Below are 17,794 nucleotides of genomic sequence, written 5' to 3' on the forward strand. Positions count from 1 at the left end.
ACTGTCATCGTGTTAGGTGGACCACTTTTACTCTGCTCAGCACGTTTCCATGTGGAAAGACCCTGATAGTGTAGCACTCCTGGGCAATTTCCACTCTCTGTCTCTCACTCTCTTTTGGGGAAGGAGGGGGGCTTAAGTAAGTGAAGAATTTGTAAGACTAAACAGGGCAAGTCTGGCTTATCCTCTTCCTTTCTTTTGGGATCTGTCTGCTAGCAGGGGATATCCGTTCTGCTCTGCTCCTTCATCCCTCCCTTGTGTTTTAAGCTGCCTGGAAGATGCCAGCAGGGAAAGCTGTGGTGGTCCAGCCCTGGCCCTGACTGGGAGAGGTAGGCCTGCCTACTCAAACTGGGAGGCAACCTCTACCACACCAGGAGCAGTGATTACACAATGCATCACAAATAAAGCGTTTTAAAAAAAAATCCTCACCCAAGGATATGTTTTTATTGATTTGGAGAGAAAGAGAAACAATGATATGAGAGAGAAACATGGATTGGTTGCCTCCAGTACACGCCTTGACAGGGGATCAAACTCACAACCGTTTTGGTGTATGGGATGACACTCCAACCAACGGAGCCACCTGGCTGGGGAAGGGGGGATTTACATCTCAGTGTGTTTCCCTTGTCTCTCAGTTGGTTCAGAACTTGGACAGGGGAGAGCGATCTTCATTTTGGGCCTTCTCATCCTTCTTCTCTCCACATTCCCTTCAGCTTTCTCTGATTTTTCATGTACATGGCACAGGATGGCCATATTCCCATCCTTTAGTTTTAAAGCCACTTGCAGCAACTGACTGATTGCCTTTCAACCCCAATTCCAAATTTATATGATAAGGTTTCTGATTGATTTACATCAGTCAGACGTCCATCTTTGAAAAAGCTGTGCAGAACTGGGAGAGGATAAGTTCACAGGTTATATAGAAATAACTTTTCTGGGTGGGGAAGTAGTTATCAAAAATGAGGTCATTGTGACTGCCCAAAGCAGTCTTTTCCAAAACCATGGCAATCTTTTCCAAAACCATGGCAGGGGTTAGGTGTTTGAGACCAGTTAACAGATTTCATTAAATGTATTTTAAAGGGGGACCTAATCTGTTTCTGTCATGGTGGTCTTCATGTTTCTGTTGCTATGAACCTATACTCTTTCAAATGGAATCTTCAATTCAGAGCTGTTCACACACCTATTCTAGATAGAGCTCTGAGAATCACTTAAATAATCTCTTTAATCTATTTTCCCCAAAGGTTATGTGCCATTGAAAGTTATGCTGGGCAATTATGTGCAAAAGATAAGAAAAAGGAGGGAAAAATATCGCTTCTCAGCCTTTTGGCTAAGATCAAGTGTAGGAGGGAAAAGTAGATATTTCATGGGACATAGTTTAACCCAACAGGTAGTAAACTGCCATCCAGAGAGATTTTCCTATATTTAGAATCTGATATCACCAAGCTTCATATAATTGGTAGCTCGCAGTGACATTTCAGACTGTCAATCAGATAATCTCTTATTCGGATTGTGATGTCCCATAATAAAATATATGGTCAAACCAGAGCATCCTCTATGCTTTTACTTAAGAAAAACTCAAGTTCTCTAGATGCCCAGCACCTTCTCAAAGCAGGTTCCTTTAAAAATCATTCAGATCACCTGACCTATGTCTCACAAATGGCTGGATATTGATGATGAGCCATGCTGCTGAGAAATTAATCTTCAGTCAACATGTGTATATGTGTCCTCTAGAAGTCACCATTGATGTTTCATAGTTTCTTTTATTGTAGAACAGAGGGGCCTATTACATGTCAAGATGAAATCAATGTGAAATTGATGCACTGAGAGAAATTTGGTCTGAAGGGTTTTTGCAGTGGTGTAACAATCAAGTTATTCTTTCCCCTGCCTTACTAAACTATTTTATTTGCTGTAGCAAGTTCTCCACATAAATGTCTCTTTATGCTTCCAACATAATTCCTTTGTTTTCAAGTGCTCTTAGCCTCATCATTAGATTAAGTTGGGTTTTTATTATAACACTAGAGGCCCAGGGCACAAAAATTTGTGCACTCGGGGGCGAGGGGGTCCCTCAGACCAGCCTGTGCCCTCTTGCAGCCCTGGAGCCCTCAGGGGATGTCTAATTTATGGCTTAGGGCCGCTTTCTGAAGGGGAATGCAAGCAGTCTGCCCCTCCCTGTATCACCCCATGGCTGTTCTTGGTGGCTTCCCTCTGATTGAGGAAACCAAGGAAAGCCAATTTGGGGATGACGAGCAACTGGCCCTGCCCTTCTGATCACCCCTCCGCCACTGCTGGTTGCTGCCCTTCCCCCCCCCCCCCCAATTGGCGTCCCTCACTCTGCCCACTGGCATGTGCTTTGGCTGGCCTGGTGCCACCTGCTCACCAGTCTGGCTTCCTCCTTACCCCCCAGCCGACTGGTTGTTATGCCGTACAGTTGATTTGCATATTATGCTTATATTATATAGGATGAATATATGCTCATTTTATAAAACTGGTAAAAATAGAAATTTTAAGGAAGATGAAAAATTATTGATAATCTTACTACTGTAATATTTTAGACTGTTTTTAACAAGTTTATTTGGGTTTTCAAGGAAAATTGAGTTTATTTTGTATCTTAATTTTGGTTCTACTTTTTTCTCAATTACTATTATAGCAGGCATTAATCATATTGGTATAACTATTCTTAATACCCTTCGTTTTTTAATGACTGCCTGACCATTCTTCTTTTATTGGGTATTTCATTTGGTTTTAATTATTTATAAAAAATTCAATAATTTAGAGAATTGCATTGGTGATACTATAATTTGTGTATTAGATGTTAAAATTATGTATATATTTATATGATTTTTCCCTCTTCAGATGAATTTTTCAGAAGTGGAATTACTAGGTCAATGTTTTTGTTTTTTGTTTTTTGTTTTTTTAATTTTTACTTCTTTTTTACTCAGGCCCCAAAATGATTTGCTGGATGCTTGAGAAAAATGCTCTCACTTTGTTTGAGTTTCTGCTGAACAAATAAAAGGCTGTTCCTTTCATTCCAGTGAAGATGATTCAGTCCCTTTTTGCTTTAGACGGTTTTGAGATGCTTTCATTCTCCCAGACCCTCCTCCACCCCCCATCCCCAACACACACAAAACAGCACCCTATTCAGTCACGGAAATGGAGGGCCTGCTTCTCCCTGTCCTGGCTGAGAAAGAAATCTCCTGGCACCCTGGAACAATGCGGTAGAAAGTAAAGGAGTTCTAAATGGTTTTAAGGTGTTTCTTTTTTCTTCTTTTTCTTTTTCCTCAGGCATGCTACCACACCTGCTACTGAAATCCGTGACCTCACACGCTCTTGGTGTTACAAGCATGTGGTGGGCCCTCTTGGAAGGGGGGTAAGTGCACTGGATTGGAAATCAGAATATCAGGCTCTGGCCCTGCCAGCCCGGGGTCTGTTTCACACCATGTGAAGTATTTTATTTGGAATCCATGGCCTCTTCCAAGCATATTGGTGACTCTCTGAGCTAGCTGCTCCACTCTATTATATAGCTGGGGGAGCCAAAGTTTGGCGGATAAAATAATGTCATGGCTGGCAAATGGTGGACTTTAGGAAACTCAATATACCTGTTCCCAAATATTTCCTTTTTTTTTTTTTTTTGTCTCAGACTATTCTTATCCATTTTTCATTGGACAAGTACTTAACTTCTGTGAGTCTTATCCAGTTGCTTTTAAATTGTAGATAATTATATCTACCCCACAGGGCTTCTGAGAAGATCACATAGATAATTAAATTGAGAATGTGCTATTTAAAGTGAAAGGTAAGTGTCAGGAATTATGAGCATGCCAATGAAAAGGCAACTAGCATAATGTTTACCTACACAGCTCATACAGACTTCTGGAAAGTTTGAGAGTTAGTTTTTAGTTCCTATTTTATAAGTTTCCATTTTCTTTTCTTCATTCTTCTCTAGTGAGTTCCTAGGAAATGAGATGTGAAAACATTTAATAATTAAATGTTATGGTATTGGATTCTAGTAAAGCAAGAAGTTTGGATTCTTCCAACATGAGTTTCTCAGCCTCATCATTATTGACATATTTGGGAGGGATACTTTTTTGTTGTGGAAGATGGCCTGAATATTATAAGATATTTGTAGATATTCCTGGCTACTACCCATTAGATGCCAGAGACTCTGCCCTCCCAATTGTGGCAATTGTTACAATCTGTCTCCAGCTGTTGACAGATATCTGCTGGGGACGAGGCTGTGTGCAAAACTGTTTTTAGTTGAAAATTACTGCTCTAACGGAATATCTGTGTCTGAGATGCAAAGTTTATTCACTAGAATTGGGGTTTGAGTGTTTTTGTTCCTTAATGTGTCAAAATTATAATATCTCAGAGTTAATTCTGCAAAGAAAACTATCTTTAGCATTTGTTGCCTTAGTGTATTCAAGTTTTACAATCTCGTTATTAAATGAACATCACTGTTTTTCTGACTGCTTAAACAATTTTCACTGGCTGCTGATACCATCATCTGAACACAAGATTTTTAAAAAAGAAAAGAAAAAGAAAAATCTACACAGTTACAATGAGAAGCCTGTTTTGAAGATAACAGCTCCTATAAAATTTCCCATTTTTATTACAATATTGGTCTCAAGGATGGACCTATGTTGTGCCATTTTCAGTTCTTGTTACCATCCTTGTCATAACAGGGAATGAGCCAAATTGCAATGCCTTGGGTAATCTGTCACTTGCAATAGTGTGGGGGCCTGCTCTGAACTTCATTATTCCAGGAGGCACCATCGCTGACCAGAGGAGATGAAGCACTCTGGAGAGATCAAAGCATCAAGGCATGAGTGACTGTTCAGGTGAGCGCTGGAGGTGCTATTTAGCAGCCTAAACTGCAGCTGGTCGACTGTCCAAGAGCAGTGTGGCACACAGTCATGTGACATCTCTAGGCTTAGCACAGGCAATTCTCACCCAAGGGAAGAGAATAGGATGAGATCTGATATTTCTTGGCATATACTCTGCGCCACTGGGCTATATGTGTTTTTCACATAGTCTTCATGGCAAACACATGAAGTAAATAGCAGCATATCTTTTTCTTTTTTTCTCCAGGAAGTAAAGTAACTTGTCTAAGATGAGGTAGAGCTAGGAGATTCAGATTATGGCTTGAAAGTCTCTGGTTTTACTAAATCTGAGCACTTCCAGCCAATATATTGACGTATGACCTAAAAATCTAATAATAGATCATATTATTGTATTACAACATTGATTCAGATAGTTGAAACTTAATTTGTTATTTCTTAAAGTGGCTTGTTAATTATGAGCACCAGGGAGGGAGTCCCCTCACCACCTCCAGGGTAGTCAGTGAACAATGGGCTCTGGGGGTCATGAGAGTGGCTCAGGACTCCTCTTTTCTCAGATGTGATAGGCTGTTGGCTTTTCAAAGAACTCTTAAGTCTTTGTGGTGCTGCCACCTAAGCCAGCATTGCCCTTTGTTCTTCATGAACTAGGTTAGGTTTATGTGTATTTAATTACTCTGTTAGCAAACAATGATGAAGCTTCATGTGAAGGGAACTGAACTGGATGCTAGGAATAGGTTACCCTTTCCTCAAAGTGACTTAGAGTAAGAAATGTCTATTAACTTCTATAAAGCAAAAAAAAGTTCATTGAAAGAGATTAAGGAATGTTCAAATGAAAGCAATGCCAAAGGTCAGAGAGGGGACATATACTCTGACTTGGAGATCATAGCACAGACTTTGGGAGTGATCAGAAGAGCAGCTGCTGAACTTTGAAGAGCAGACTTGTAAACTTTAGGTGAAGGTGAAGGTCATAGATGAACACCTGTTGATGACTCATCTCATTTTTCCAACCTCCCACCCCTAAGCCACAGTTACCTTCTTTCTCTAGCCATCTAGGCTTTCTCATTGTCCACAAACATGCGGGAGCATTGGCACGTTTACATGAGCTGCAGTGCCCTGCAATGCCCTGGCTACAATTCTCTTTGCTTAGCTGAACCACATTCTCACCTCTTTCATTAAGTCATTCTTAACATTTTTGCTAACCATACATATTTTCCTCTGGATTTGTTCTCTCATCCCACTTCTGCCGAAGGGATTGCCTTACTTGGTCCTATGAACCACAGTAACCTGAGCTAAGTGACCACAGCCTCTCTGATGGTGGCAGGGATGGATCTGGTATGTGAGACTGATGGTCATGTTAGGCCAAGCAGAGAAGTACAGCTGAGAAACAGAAGAAGAAAGTCTAAGAGAAACAGGAATAGGAGAGTGCATGCAGCCTCTGAGAAAGCCACTGAAATTGCTGATTTTCCAGATCGCTTTTAGCTCACAGGAGGCTGTTATTTCCCTGATTCCAATTCCAAGAGTTTTACAACCTGACACCAGGTTTCTGGTCCTTCCAACCCAATGGGCTTGGACCAAAGCATCTGACTGGCTACATTGATCTTCTCGTCCCCTAAACTTTCTGTTCACTTATTCTGTGCTATTCATTTTCTAAATCCATCCAGTTTTAGAAAAGTTAGTATGTTTATTTGGCTGCTCCTCGGTGTGTGCTAATTTCCGCACCAGATTGTAAGCTCTTTAAGGGTAAGACAATCCCTCATACTTGGGGGACAGCATCACATAGTGTTTTAGAGCATGCACTCTGGAGATGGACGAGCTGAGCTCAAGTCCAGCATGCTCTGTTATGACCACTCTCAAATGTACCATCTCAACACAGCGAAGGTGTGTTTGTTTGCTCATGCTGAATGTCCCACTCAGGATGGCAGCAGGCTTATAATCATCATGGTCACACAGAATCTACGTTGATGGGGGGTCCATCTCAATACCTACTTCTGTGATAAGATCAGGGCAAAGAGACCATGCAGGCTCTTAGACATTTGACCCAAGTGCATTTCTATCACGGGCCTCTTTAGTAACTATAAGGGCCACATTGTGTGAAACAGAGGCCAGCCCTAAGACTTCCAGAACCTTTGCCAGCAGTGTAACTTGAGGCACATTGCTTAGGTATCCTCTTTATGCTGCAGTTCCTTTTCATTAAAGTTAAGGATACTACAATAGTACTTTCCTCTTATGAGACTAAATGGGTCTATATAAAATGTTCAACAGTGTCCACCTGTTAATACCATGTAAGTGTTAGCGGTGCTACCTGTAAATAAAATGATTCTTCTTATTTGCATCTCAACCTGCAAATCAAAACTTCTGAAGTTGGCAAGCTTCAGAGTGACATGTTGATAGAATTACTCCCTCATCTTTCACCATTTATTCATGTAGGGACAGAAATTTCAACTAGTTCTTGTTTGTGCTGTTCTCTTGCCTTATAGCTTAACTTTCTTTTTAAAGAGTCAAAAACCCACAAAAATGGCATCCCAGTAACTGTGCATAATCCAGAGGAAAAACATACTTACAGATTAGCCATTCATTGTGTCCATACCACTTCAAGAAAATGAACACAACTCCAAGGGCCACATGGAATATCTGCCACATTGAATATTTGCTTTAGAGACTTTTGTTCTCCTTTTCTGGGTAGACTCCCCTGAATAACTCACCACATCCCTAACATTATCGGGAAGGAGTTCTCTTTATGGCTCAAATTGCTGTACTCAGCATTGCTTCGGGGGAAAGCACGGGGTTATGAGCTGGAGAAGGTCTGACATTACTTTCGGAGTTTATGATCAGAAAGCGTTCGACTCAAACTGAGCGCTGGTTCGGAAAAAGGGGGGAAAAACACTTAGAAAAGCGGCTTAGAATTGAAAATGGCCTTATTTTAATGGAGGAGAAATGCGGTTTGACATCACCAGGGGAGTGGATGAGATGCAGTGCAACCAGAAAAGTGCAGTTGCTGGCCTCCTCCTGAGATCAAAGCCAAAGTGAGCCCCTTGGACAGGCCCTTGCTCAGATGGTTGCTTTCACACACCCACCAGGGGGCCTCGGTGAATTTCCTTCTCTCTGGGAAGGATGGTAAAGAGCACTTGATCCACTGGACAGTGTATTATATATGGGACAGTGTGTAGTTACAAGGTGTCTCACTAACCACAGGAGCCTCCCTCCAAGCCCAAGAGAGGCAGGTGGTTCGCCTGGTGGTGTGCGCCCCACACCCTCCATGCCCTGAACAGTCAAGCCTCAGTCTGCTTTGGCTGGCAGGTTTCCTGCTTTGCACTCGAATTCCTCAGGCATATTGCTGTTCCTCTTCCTCACTTTCCTCTCAGTTTTCCTTTGAAACCCCTATCCACCCCCACCATTTCTCTTTATCTGCACTGGTCTTGCTTGGATCTCATATTTGCCTGTGTGTCATCTTTCTGCCCAGTGGGCTGGGTATTTGTTCTGTTTCTTGATAGAGGAAAAGGTCAGATTAAATCAGAAGAAGGTGCCGTGACTCGGAGTAGCTTTTGTTGGTGGATCTGGGCTGGGAGTTAGGACTAACTAGTGGGCAAGTCAGCCACTGGGGTCTGACGGCGTGCCAGCCCTGGTGCCACCAGGTGTATGCACAGCATTGTAATTACTTAACCCAAGGAAGTGCTTTCCAGTGTTCCCCTCACTTTACAATGTGGAAAAGGAAACTTGGGTCTAGTTAAAGTCCTACAGATATGAACCTAGAACATCTGATTTCAGAGCCTGCTACATCCTGAAGGTTTGTGTCTCCCACAGAATTCTCACACTGAAACCAATTCCCCAATGTGAGGGCATTTGGAGGTGGGGCCTCTACCTCCTGAGTGCCTGTATAGACCTCTGCAGGCACTTAATCCTGCACTTCTCAGCCTCCAGAATTCACTTAAATAGGGTTTTCTTAACAAAATAATGGAATTCAATTAAATCAGTGTTTCTCAAAGTCAGCACTGTTTTTATTTTGGGTCAGATCATTCATTGCTGGGAGCTTGTCCTGTATTTTGGTAGGATGCTTAGCAGTATTCTTGATTTGTACCTACCATATGACAACAGCATTCCCCTTTGCCCAGTTGTGACAAAGAACACTATCTCCAGTTTTTGCTCTGAAGGATAGGGGTGGGTGGCAAAGTCACCCCTGGCTGAGAACCACTGTCCTAAATCATTTCTATGGTACTCTATAGATTTAACACACTCAACAGTGTCATGTAGATTTTGGTTCCCCTCCATCAGTTCTTTTCTCACCTTTTTATTCCTCATCTTTACTTAGTTCATCCTTCTATCTATAAATTAAGGTTGTTTTGAGGATGAAATGAATTAATGAATGCCAAATCCTAAGGGTGATCTTTGTCAGTGTTCATGAAAGCCACCTGCATTGTTAAAACCCTTCTCCCTGCAGGCCAATCAAAGACCACAAGCCCACCTCCTCTATCGATAAGCTCTGCCCGACTCAAGGAGGAGAAAAGAAAGGAACCCCGTCACTCTGAAGACCCCAAGAAAGACTCTCCTTCCTCTTGGCCTGCAGCCCATGTGTAATGGCTAGGGGATCCATAGTTTGGGGAGAATGAGAACACACTATAAGGATAGTCCGTTAATAGATGTAAATCCCGTTCCTTTCAATCAGATGTACGTGATGGCATATTTCAAATGACAAGCCCTGTTATTTGTCATTTTTACGAAGAAAAACCCTTAGCTGCTTTCTAGCCCTGAATTTTGAAGAGAGGTTGATAGGCTTCCCTCATTTAAATAGAGCCTCGATGCAATTTTAAGAACCTATCCTCTAAGGGAGTGGAATTGACAGACCTGGGCCTTGAAAACTAATTTGATATACTGATGGTCTATGGAGCTTGGCAAGGCAGTTTTTCAACCCAGCCTGGAGCATTTCTATTTCCTTCCTTGGATCTATTTTAGACTCCTATTTTGCATACTACCTGCAACTGAGGTAGTTTTCTATCTTTCCTAGAGAGAAAAGTAAGAATGTTTTTCTTCTGGGAAGTTCTAAGACCCTTTTACTTTCCTAGCCCCTATCCAGTCCTAAACAATATCCCCATCTTGCCTCAAATATGTATGCATCTCTGCCTTCTACTCATCTTCCATGTTGCATCCATTGGGTCAACTGCTGTTTTAGCCAAACTCTTCGGTAAATGAAACCTTGAGAGTGGTTGGGCTGGGGCCAGAAGTCTGCCCCTTGAGGTCACTGTTTTACGTGCATGTTGAAGTTTTGAGGCACTGTCTTGGCCTTCAGGAAACAGCACCTCACCTTCCACCTCCCTTACAATATCTCCCTATCTTTAATCCTTCCCTATTTCTGTGGTATCCTCTACATTGGTCTCTTTCAATCACCATCCCCCAGGGAAGAGGCAAGAAGAAGGTATTTCTCCCAATGCCTCTGTGCCCAGGAAGAACTCAGAGACAAAGGCACTGCTACCAAAGGTTTACTTCACAGACGTTCATTGCATCTGGTCTTGGAAGTAGGATTGATTAATGGAGGTATATCAAATATTCTGGGTTAAATATTAGCAATTATTAAAAATTGAAGCATTTCCCAAGGTACAAGTCTCTCAAATGTGTATGAATGCATATCTCTCTTTTTAACAAAGGAGCATCATACAGTTTTCTGTGAAACATATTTTAGGAAGCACTGTTCTAGGACATTTTAGTTGTCATATTCCAAATGCTCCTTGGAGTTTTACATTCTTTATATTTTAAAATTAAATCTCCCTGCTTGGGATCACAATGACCTATGATGGCTAAAAAGAACATGAACTTATAAAAAGACAGAAAGCATAGCCTAGGTAGCAAACTCTCTTAAAAATTATTAAAATCCACAATGGTGTATGCTTCTGAGGTAATAAATGAGATAAACTCATTGGGAATACACACGTGAAAAGTCTTTTACTTTCCTAATCATGACTTCAAAAGGAAAGAGTAGTGCTAACTTGCCCACTTCTAAATATGTCTTGTGTATAACCCATAGCTTAATGAGAACTTTTAGCTAGAAAATAGTGTAATTTAGAGTAATTCAGACTAAATACATACATATACACATATATATTTTATGTCCTATTCAGGCCAGTCTAAACCACAAGTTCAAGCTCACTTCCAATTCACCCTACTCCCTTCTCTCCAGTAGGCTTGAGGAGCAGCTTGGGGACTTCTAATGGGGCACATGAAATGATGTGTGTAGTAGTCTTCCCTACCACCCCTTGTCCTTCTACTTATTATGTGTGTCATTTTAAATCTTGTAGGTTTGGAAGAAGGAAAAAGAAGATTAGAGAAAAAAAGGCAAAGTTGTTTTTTATGTTGTCCTTGAGGCTCTTTTGCAATTTATTATAACTATTAATGTTTTCCGTAATGGGTATCTAAATGCTGGCTTTTGTCTAGTGCATTGGGTTCTTTGAGGCTGCACCAGACCAAGGCTGTACCCAGTAAAGGCAGTGTACTCTCGCTAATCTCTTGTGTTTGTTCCTTCTTCTCCTATTGCTGGTGGTGAACCCATAATCTTGTAATGCTGGCCAGGTACCTTCAGGATGGCCCAAGGCCAGTTATCTTCCAAGGTGCCTACTTGGCTCTCTAGAAATCCATGCATCCTTGCTGGGCAGTCTGTTCTTGCCTTGCTCCAGCCAGACTCATACCTTGTTTATAACTGTGTATGTGAAATATCTGGACACATATCAAATTCTCCCAAGAATTCCTTTATTCACCTTCACTCAGAGGGCTGCACTGGTTTAGGTCGACAAGTGTCTGCAGCTCAACAAACATGCTGGCCTCCCTTCACACAGGTATATCACTCTGTATACACTTTTGAACCCTTCTCAATCAATTTGTGAGGGGGGCATTCTCTCCATTCTCCAAGAAAAGGAAGAGGGGAAAGGCCATTGTACTTCTTTCCTCAGAAAAATCTTCTACCAATTCTCTTCTACAACCTTTTGTAATTCCTGGTTTTGCCTTATTGAGGCGATTAGGTAGGTGATGGGGATTAATAATCATTGAGCTAGTTTCTATTATTCTTAACATAGGTGGAACTAACTAACATTCTTCTTTAGGGCTCCTTACCATCTGTTGAATTTCAGAAGACAACAGGAAAAGATTTATTTAATGGCATTAGTACCTAAAAATGCAAATATTCTTCATAATAATTTCTTTTGTTGGTACTATATAATTTCTAAAACAACTTCCATTGCTTGACTATCTTTTGTTATTAGAGTTAATACAGAGAGGAACACCTGCCACAGTCATAGGCTATTTTCTTGTGTTCTGTTTCCTGTGTGTGTGTGTGGGGGGGGGGGGGGGGGAGGACGGGGGGAGGGGGTGATGGAGAGGGGGGTTGTGGGGGAGTAGCGGGCACATCTAGGTGAAAAGACGTTAACAGTTTTCCAGCTCATTTGTGGCTAAAGACCTTAATATATGACTGCTAAGTATTTAGAAGAGAGTTTATTAAACTTTTGAAATAAGGGTAATTGGACAGAAATCAGGATGGTAAGCATTTAGTAGATTTCATATTTAATTTTAGTAAATGGAATTTGACAATTCTTGGCTATTCATTTTTAATTTTAGCTACCTAGAGCTGTATCCCCTTTTCAGCTCCTATCTCGCCAGGCTGGTTTCCCATACATTGGTTTTAATTTTCATATTCTCCCTCCCCACTTTCCCTTAGCTCCTCCCTTCCTCCCCCACCCTCTGTTTTCCTATTTTGTTGTTTGCTTAATCCCAAATCTCCATTAGTGCGAGTTCCTGCTGGGCTCTCCAGCTGTGAGACACTCCCTGGTCCTCCCTCCCCCATTCTCCAGCTGTCTCCATGGGCAACATCAAACTGCTGATTTTAACACACTTAGTTAGTGTTTAGCAGGGGCCAGGGACTCCTGTTAACTTGCAAAATGTGTTTATGATTCAAAGACACATTTTGCTCCTAATTAAGACTTTCACTAAGGGGGAGAATAAAAGGGTATGGAGCTTTGAGGTATCAAATGGCCGCCATCCTGGAAAAGGGCAAAAACTAGTGGAATAAGTGATACAAGAGTTCAGAGGAGCCTGAAGCCTACAGTTGGGTCTGTCCTGAGTCAGGCCAACATTTGCTTGCCTCCTCTCCAGATGGGCTGTCTCCTTAGGACCCCTGAAGTGGACAACACAAGCACCCCCTCTTATGAAGGCACTGGTTTTCAGAAATGTATATCCTGGGGGTATATTGCCATTTTTGAAACATTCACAACATGAAATGGCAGGAAAGAGACCCTTTGTTAGCTCCATTCAAGGAGGAAAATTGAGATACAGCTGGGAGAAGCAGGAAGCATCCAGTCAGCAAGATAGCAGGGAGACTTTATGTTACACACAGCTTGTAAACATATTTGCTTTAAGACAACACGGTGCTGCTCTAAGCAAGGCAGGATGTAAATGCTTTTTGGAAAACAAGTGTTGGCTCAGATTTTGACTCAAGATGGTGCTCCACAAAACGTGGTGTTCAGTAAAAGTATTCTGAAAGAATGAATGAGAAAGCCTCCAGCACAAAGCCTGATATAGAGAGAGCCGTCAATACATTCTTCCTGACTTTCTTGTTTGCTATTTTCTAGCACTCCTAACTCAGTATACAGGAGAGTAATAATGTACATAGTTATAGAAGAGGTTTTTGCATTGTCTGGGGTGCAGTACCTCCTATGGCATTATTTTAAGAAAATGCATGAAGTTCCATTATTCCTGGTAAACCAGTTCTTCCCTGATCATGTCCACAAGATTCAAGGGCTTCCAGAGCCCTAGTAAATTCAGCACACTTGACCTCAGCTCCATAGTCTCCTCCCCCAAGTGTGTGAGTTTATGTCCTTCTGGAAGTGAATCTCAAGACAGAGTTACAAGTGTAGGGGGTCATGTGGGAGATTTAACAAAAAATTTAAATGCATTATGCATAACCCATGGACACACATGGACACAAACAATAGTGTGCTGAAGGCCTGAGGAGGGGGAAGGGAAGAGTCAATGGGAAAAAAAAGGGGGCATCTGTAATACTTTCAACAATGAAGATAAATTAAAAAAGAAAAGGCAGGAGATATCATTATGGGAAATGGCAAAGAAATAGAAAGGAAAGAGGGCAGACATAGGTGGGACATCCTCCAACCCAGAAACAGGTTTGACAACAGGTTTGTGAAAAAGGAGGGGGAAGGAGGGCGAATTGGGTAGGGCAGCCTTAAGGAAGTCCAGAGAAGGGCCAGTGGGAGGCTCAGAGCAGAGAGGAGTCCTGTTTTGGGCAGGAATGGCCCATCTCCAGTACTCCCTATGCTCAGTCTGGCAGGGAACCCCCTGGAAAGAAAGTGGCATTGATATGAATCCTGCATGGATCACTGAGGGGAGGCAGCCGAGGCTGTCAGCTGACCAGAGGTTCTCTTTTACAGGAAGATCTGGGCAGTGTACCTCCATGCTGCCATATCAGGACACTTCACTTGGTCCTAAAGGACACTATCCCTAAAACCACTTTTCCCTTTCCCTATGGAGACCATAAGACCTAATGTGATTATGCCTTATACTCAAGTTTGCCTCTTGCACTATCAAAAGTTCAAGACTCTCAGTAAACAATGAGTGCTGCGCAAACCTCTGCAAAAAAGTCACCCTCACTTTTGGACCCGATGGCTGACAGAACACTTCTCCCTGTAGGCGTCTGGGTCCCCCGAGTGACCCCAGAAACTGGATTTCCAAGTGATCTGGAGCTTGTTTCCCTTCAGGTTGAAAAAAAGCCATGTGCCTCCGTACCTAGGCTTTTTAGCTTTTCAGCGCTTGTGCTCCTTTCTCTTTTAGCCAGCTTTCCCGTGGTTCTGGGTGATAGACGTTTTGTCTTTTAGTTGTAGTTTTGAAATTGTTGTGCGAGGCGGCAGATTAGTTGTTTACCTATGCCAAGGCTGACCCATTGAACCATATAGGACACCCAGGCCCACAAAGCTACCCTACCAACTCAGAGAAGCAGCGAAAGTGCTGAGAAAAGGAAATAGATCTCAAATGAAAGAAATGGAGGAGAACAAAAGACTGGATATAGAGTTCAAAACCATGGTTATAGGGTTTTTCAAGAATTTCCTAGAAAAGGCCGATAAATTTAATGAGACCCTCGAGGATATGAAAAAGGACCAACTAGAAATTAAACATGCACTGATTGAAATAAAAAATATTATACAGAGACCCAATAGCAGACTAAAGGAACAGAAGAATCATGTCAAAGATTTGGAATACAAAGAGGCAAAGAACACTCTTCCGGAGAAGCAAGAAGAGAAGAGAATCCATAAAGTTGAAGATAGTGTAAGGAGCCTCTGGGACAACTTTAAGCATACCAACATCAGAATTATGGGGGTGCCAGAAGAAGGAGAGAGCAAGACACTGAAAACCTATTTGAAGAAATAATGTCAGCAAACTTCCCCTACTTGGTGAAAGAAATAGACTTACAAGTACAGGAAGCACACAGAACCCCAAACCAAAGAAATCCAAAGAGGACCACACCAAGACACATCATAATTAAAATGCCAAGGGCAAAAGACAAAAAGAGAATCTTACAAGCAGCAAGAGAAAAATAGTTAGTTACCTACAAGGGAGCACCCATACGATTATCAGCTGATTTCTCAACAGAAACTATGCAGGCCAGACTGGAGTGGCAAGAAATATTCAGTGATGAATAGCAAGAACCTACAACCAAGATTACTCTACCCAACAAAGTTATCATTCAGAATTGAAGGAGGGATAAAAAGCTTCACAGATCAGAAAAAGCTAAAGGAGTACATCACCACCAAACTAGTATTATATGAAATGATAAAAGGTGTTCTTTAAAAAGAGGAAAAAGAAGAAAAAGTAAAGATAAAAATTATGAACAACAAATACATATCTATCAACAAATGAATCTAAAAGTCAAGTGAATTAAAAATCTGAGGAACAGAATAAACTGGTGAATATAATAGAATCAAGGGCATAGAATGGGAGGGGATTGCTGATCTCATTCAACTCTGCACTGATCACTACTCTCACATATAATAGCCCAATGACACCTCTGCCAAATGCTACTGAAAAGCACCATAGCCTAAAACCACCTTTGGTTTTCTTTCATCTTAACTCATACAAACACACTTCTTGCATTCTTTCTTCATTTAGAAGATGCCACCATATTTCTTCAACTTCCCAGGGAAAAAATGAGGCGCTTTGCTTAATTCCTTTCTTCTCTTTGCAATCCATATCCTTTGGCTTTGACAGTGAGTCCTGCTGGTTCTAGCTTTAAATTCTATCCTGGATTTGACATCTTGTAGCCATCACCACTGCTAGTATCCTGCTAATGGGCCACCATCACTTCTCTCCCCATCTATTGCAATAATCTCCTCAATGGTCTTCCCTTTCTCACTTTTACCCTTAATATTGCTTCTTTTCCAAATCACAGACAGTGATTTTGTAGACCTCAGATCACGTCATGCCACAGGGGGTTCCCTACAATCACTCCAAATAAGAATTTTATTCTAGTTGAGAGAGAAAAGCATTACATTTCATAAGAGTGTGCATTGATCTTTCCATTGTTCCTGTCTGTTCATAAGTCTGCACCTGTGCACATGCTGCCCGGAGTCAGACCTTTCCACTGCCAAACCCACTCACCCTCCGCCTGTGTGATCCCTACTTCTGTCAAGAACACCTCCTTCTCCAACTCTAGTAAGATCCTCCCAAGCAGTTGCTGGATCATTTGTGTCCCAGTGTACATAGTTTGTGCCTCTTTATGCATCTGCCACACTGTTTTGTACATTCTTTCTATGCACCAGTTTTCTTTCATTAGACTATTAGCTACTTACATCCTCATAGTTTAACAGGGTGTCTGGCACAGAGTAGGACACAATATGTGCTAAAAGTACAATTAAATAAGCAATTTGGCACACAAAATTTTCTCCTTCATTGTAAGAATAGAACCACCATGATATTGAATCCCTCTTTAAACACAAGAAGCAAACGCAATCGATTTAGGCTCACTAAGAGCGCTGAAGATTGCCATCTCTTCATTAGTGGAATCATTTAGGAGAATGGGTAAGGAAAAATACCCACTATGTCTGAACAAAGGTAATGTAACCAGGTCTACCCAAGGAGGAAATCCCAAGGCTAATAATGCATGCTTTGGTTATAAAGAAATAACTGTAATTTTTTCAGCCTTTGAAAATAAGGAATTTGAATCTACTGACTGTTAGCAGGTATTTTTTAAAAAACATTCTATGGTTCCATAAATAACTTCTATCTTGGTTTGGGATAAAAATTAAAAGGCACAAAAATACATATGTTTGAAATAATCTTTAATTTCAAAATTATTGCTAAACTATAGACTCATTTTCTATTCATTTTAAAAACAATGTCTGCTCTGTGTAGTATACAGTATTTTAATCTTTTTTGCAGAAGTGTGAGTGGTGTGCACACTAAGGGGTAATTCTGTAGGAATAGACTTTTAAATTCAATTCAGCACTTTTATCGAGAATGGAGAAGCTTAAGAATTAAGCCAGCAGGCACCCAAAGCCGGAGAGAACACTACTGGATGCATTCTTAATTAGAGCCAATAAAGTGTGTTTTTAGGGAGAGCTTTCCTACAGAACGCTCAATGGCAAAACTTGGGAGAAACAAACAAATTAAATTCTGTATATTAACTGCGTGGCACGCTGCTTCTCAAGGAGTTATTTAGCCCAACATGATAGTTGACAAAATTTCACTTTCAAAGCTCCAAATAACCCTAAGAAGAAATAGCAATACTTGCATATTTTCCCCAAGTACAAAACAATCCATACTGATTTCAAATCTTCCCTGAATACTAGCAGAAAAGAGAATGCAGGAACATGAATGTGCTCAATGTTAGATAAGACCTCAAGAATCTTGGATTTTGTTTTCATCACTGTTTTGTTTTGCTTTTTAACTCCTTAAACATATTTATGTTATGAGTTATAGTATTTGTATGTCCA

At 41.2% G+C, this 17,794-nt stretch overlaps 1 protein-coding gene across 1 annotated transcript in view; it reads left to right on the forward strand.

The window, feature by feature from the left end:
• LOC311629824 (uncharacterized protein) overlaps positions 1–10,297 on the forward strand; it is a 146,283-nt gene extending 135,986 nt beyond the window's left edge. Inside the window, exons 3-4 of the mRNA XM_084898274.1 lie at positions 3,274–3,358; positions 9,259–10,297. Of these exons, the coding sequence (XP_084754400.1) occupies positions 3,274–3,358; positions 9,259–9,297 (124 nt within the window). The 3' untranslated portion in view covers positions 9,298–10,297. The remainder of the gene's footprint in view (positions 1–3,273; positions 3,359–9,258) is intronic.
• Positions 10,298–17,794: the final 7,497 nt, after the last annotated feature.

Source organism: Pipistrellus hanaki (genome assembly GCF_964339955.1).
Source record: "Pipistrellus hanaki genome assembly, chromosome: 11".
Taxonomy (NCBI): domain Eukaryota; kingdom Metazoa; phylum Chordata; class Mammalia; order Chiroptera; family Vespertilionidae; genus Pipistrellus; species Pipistrellus hanaki.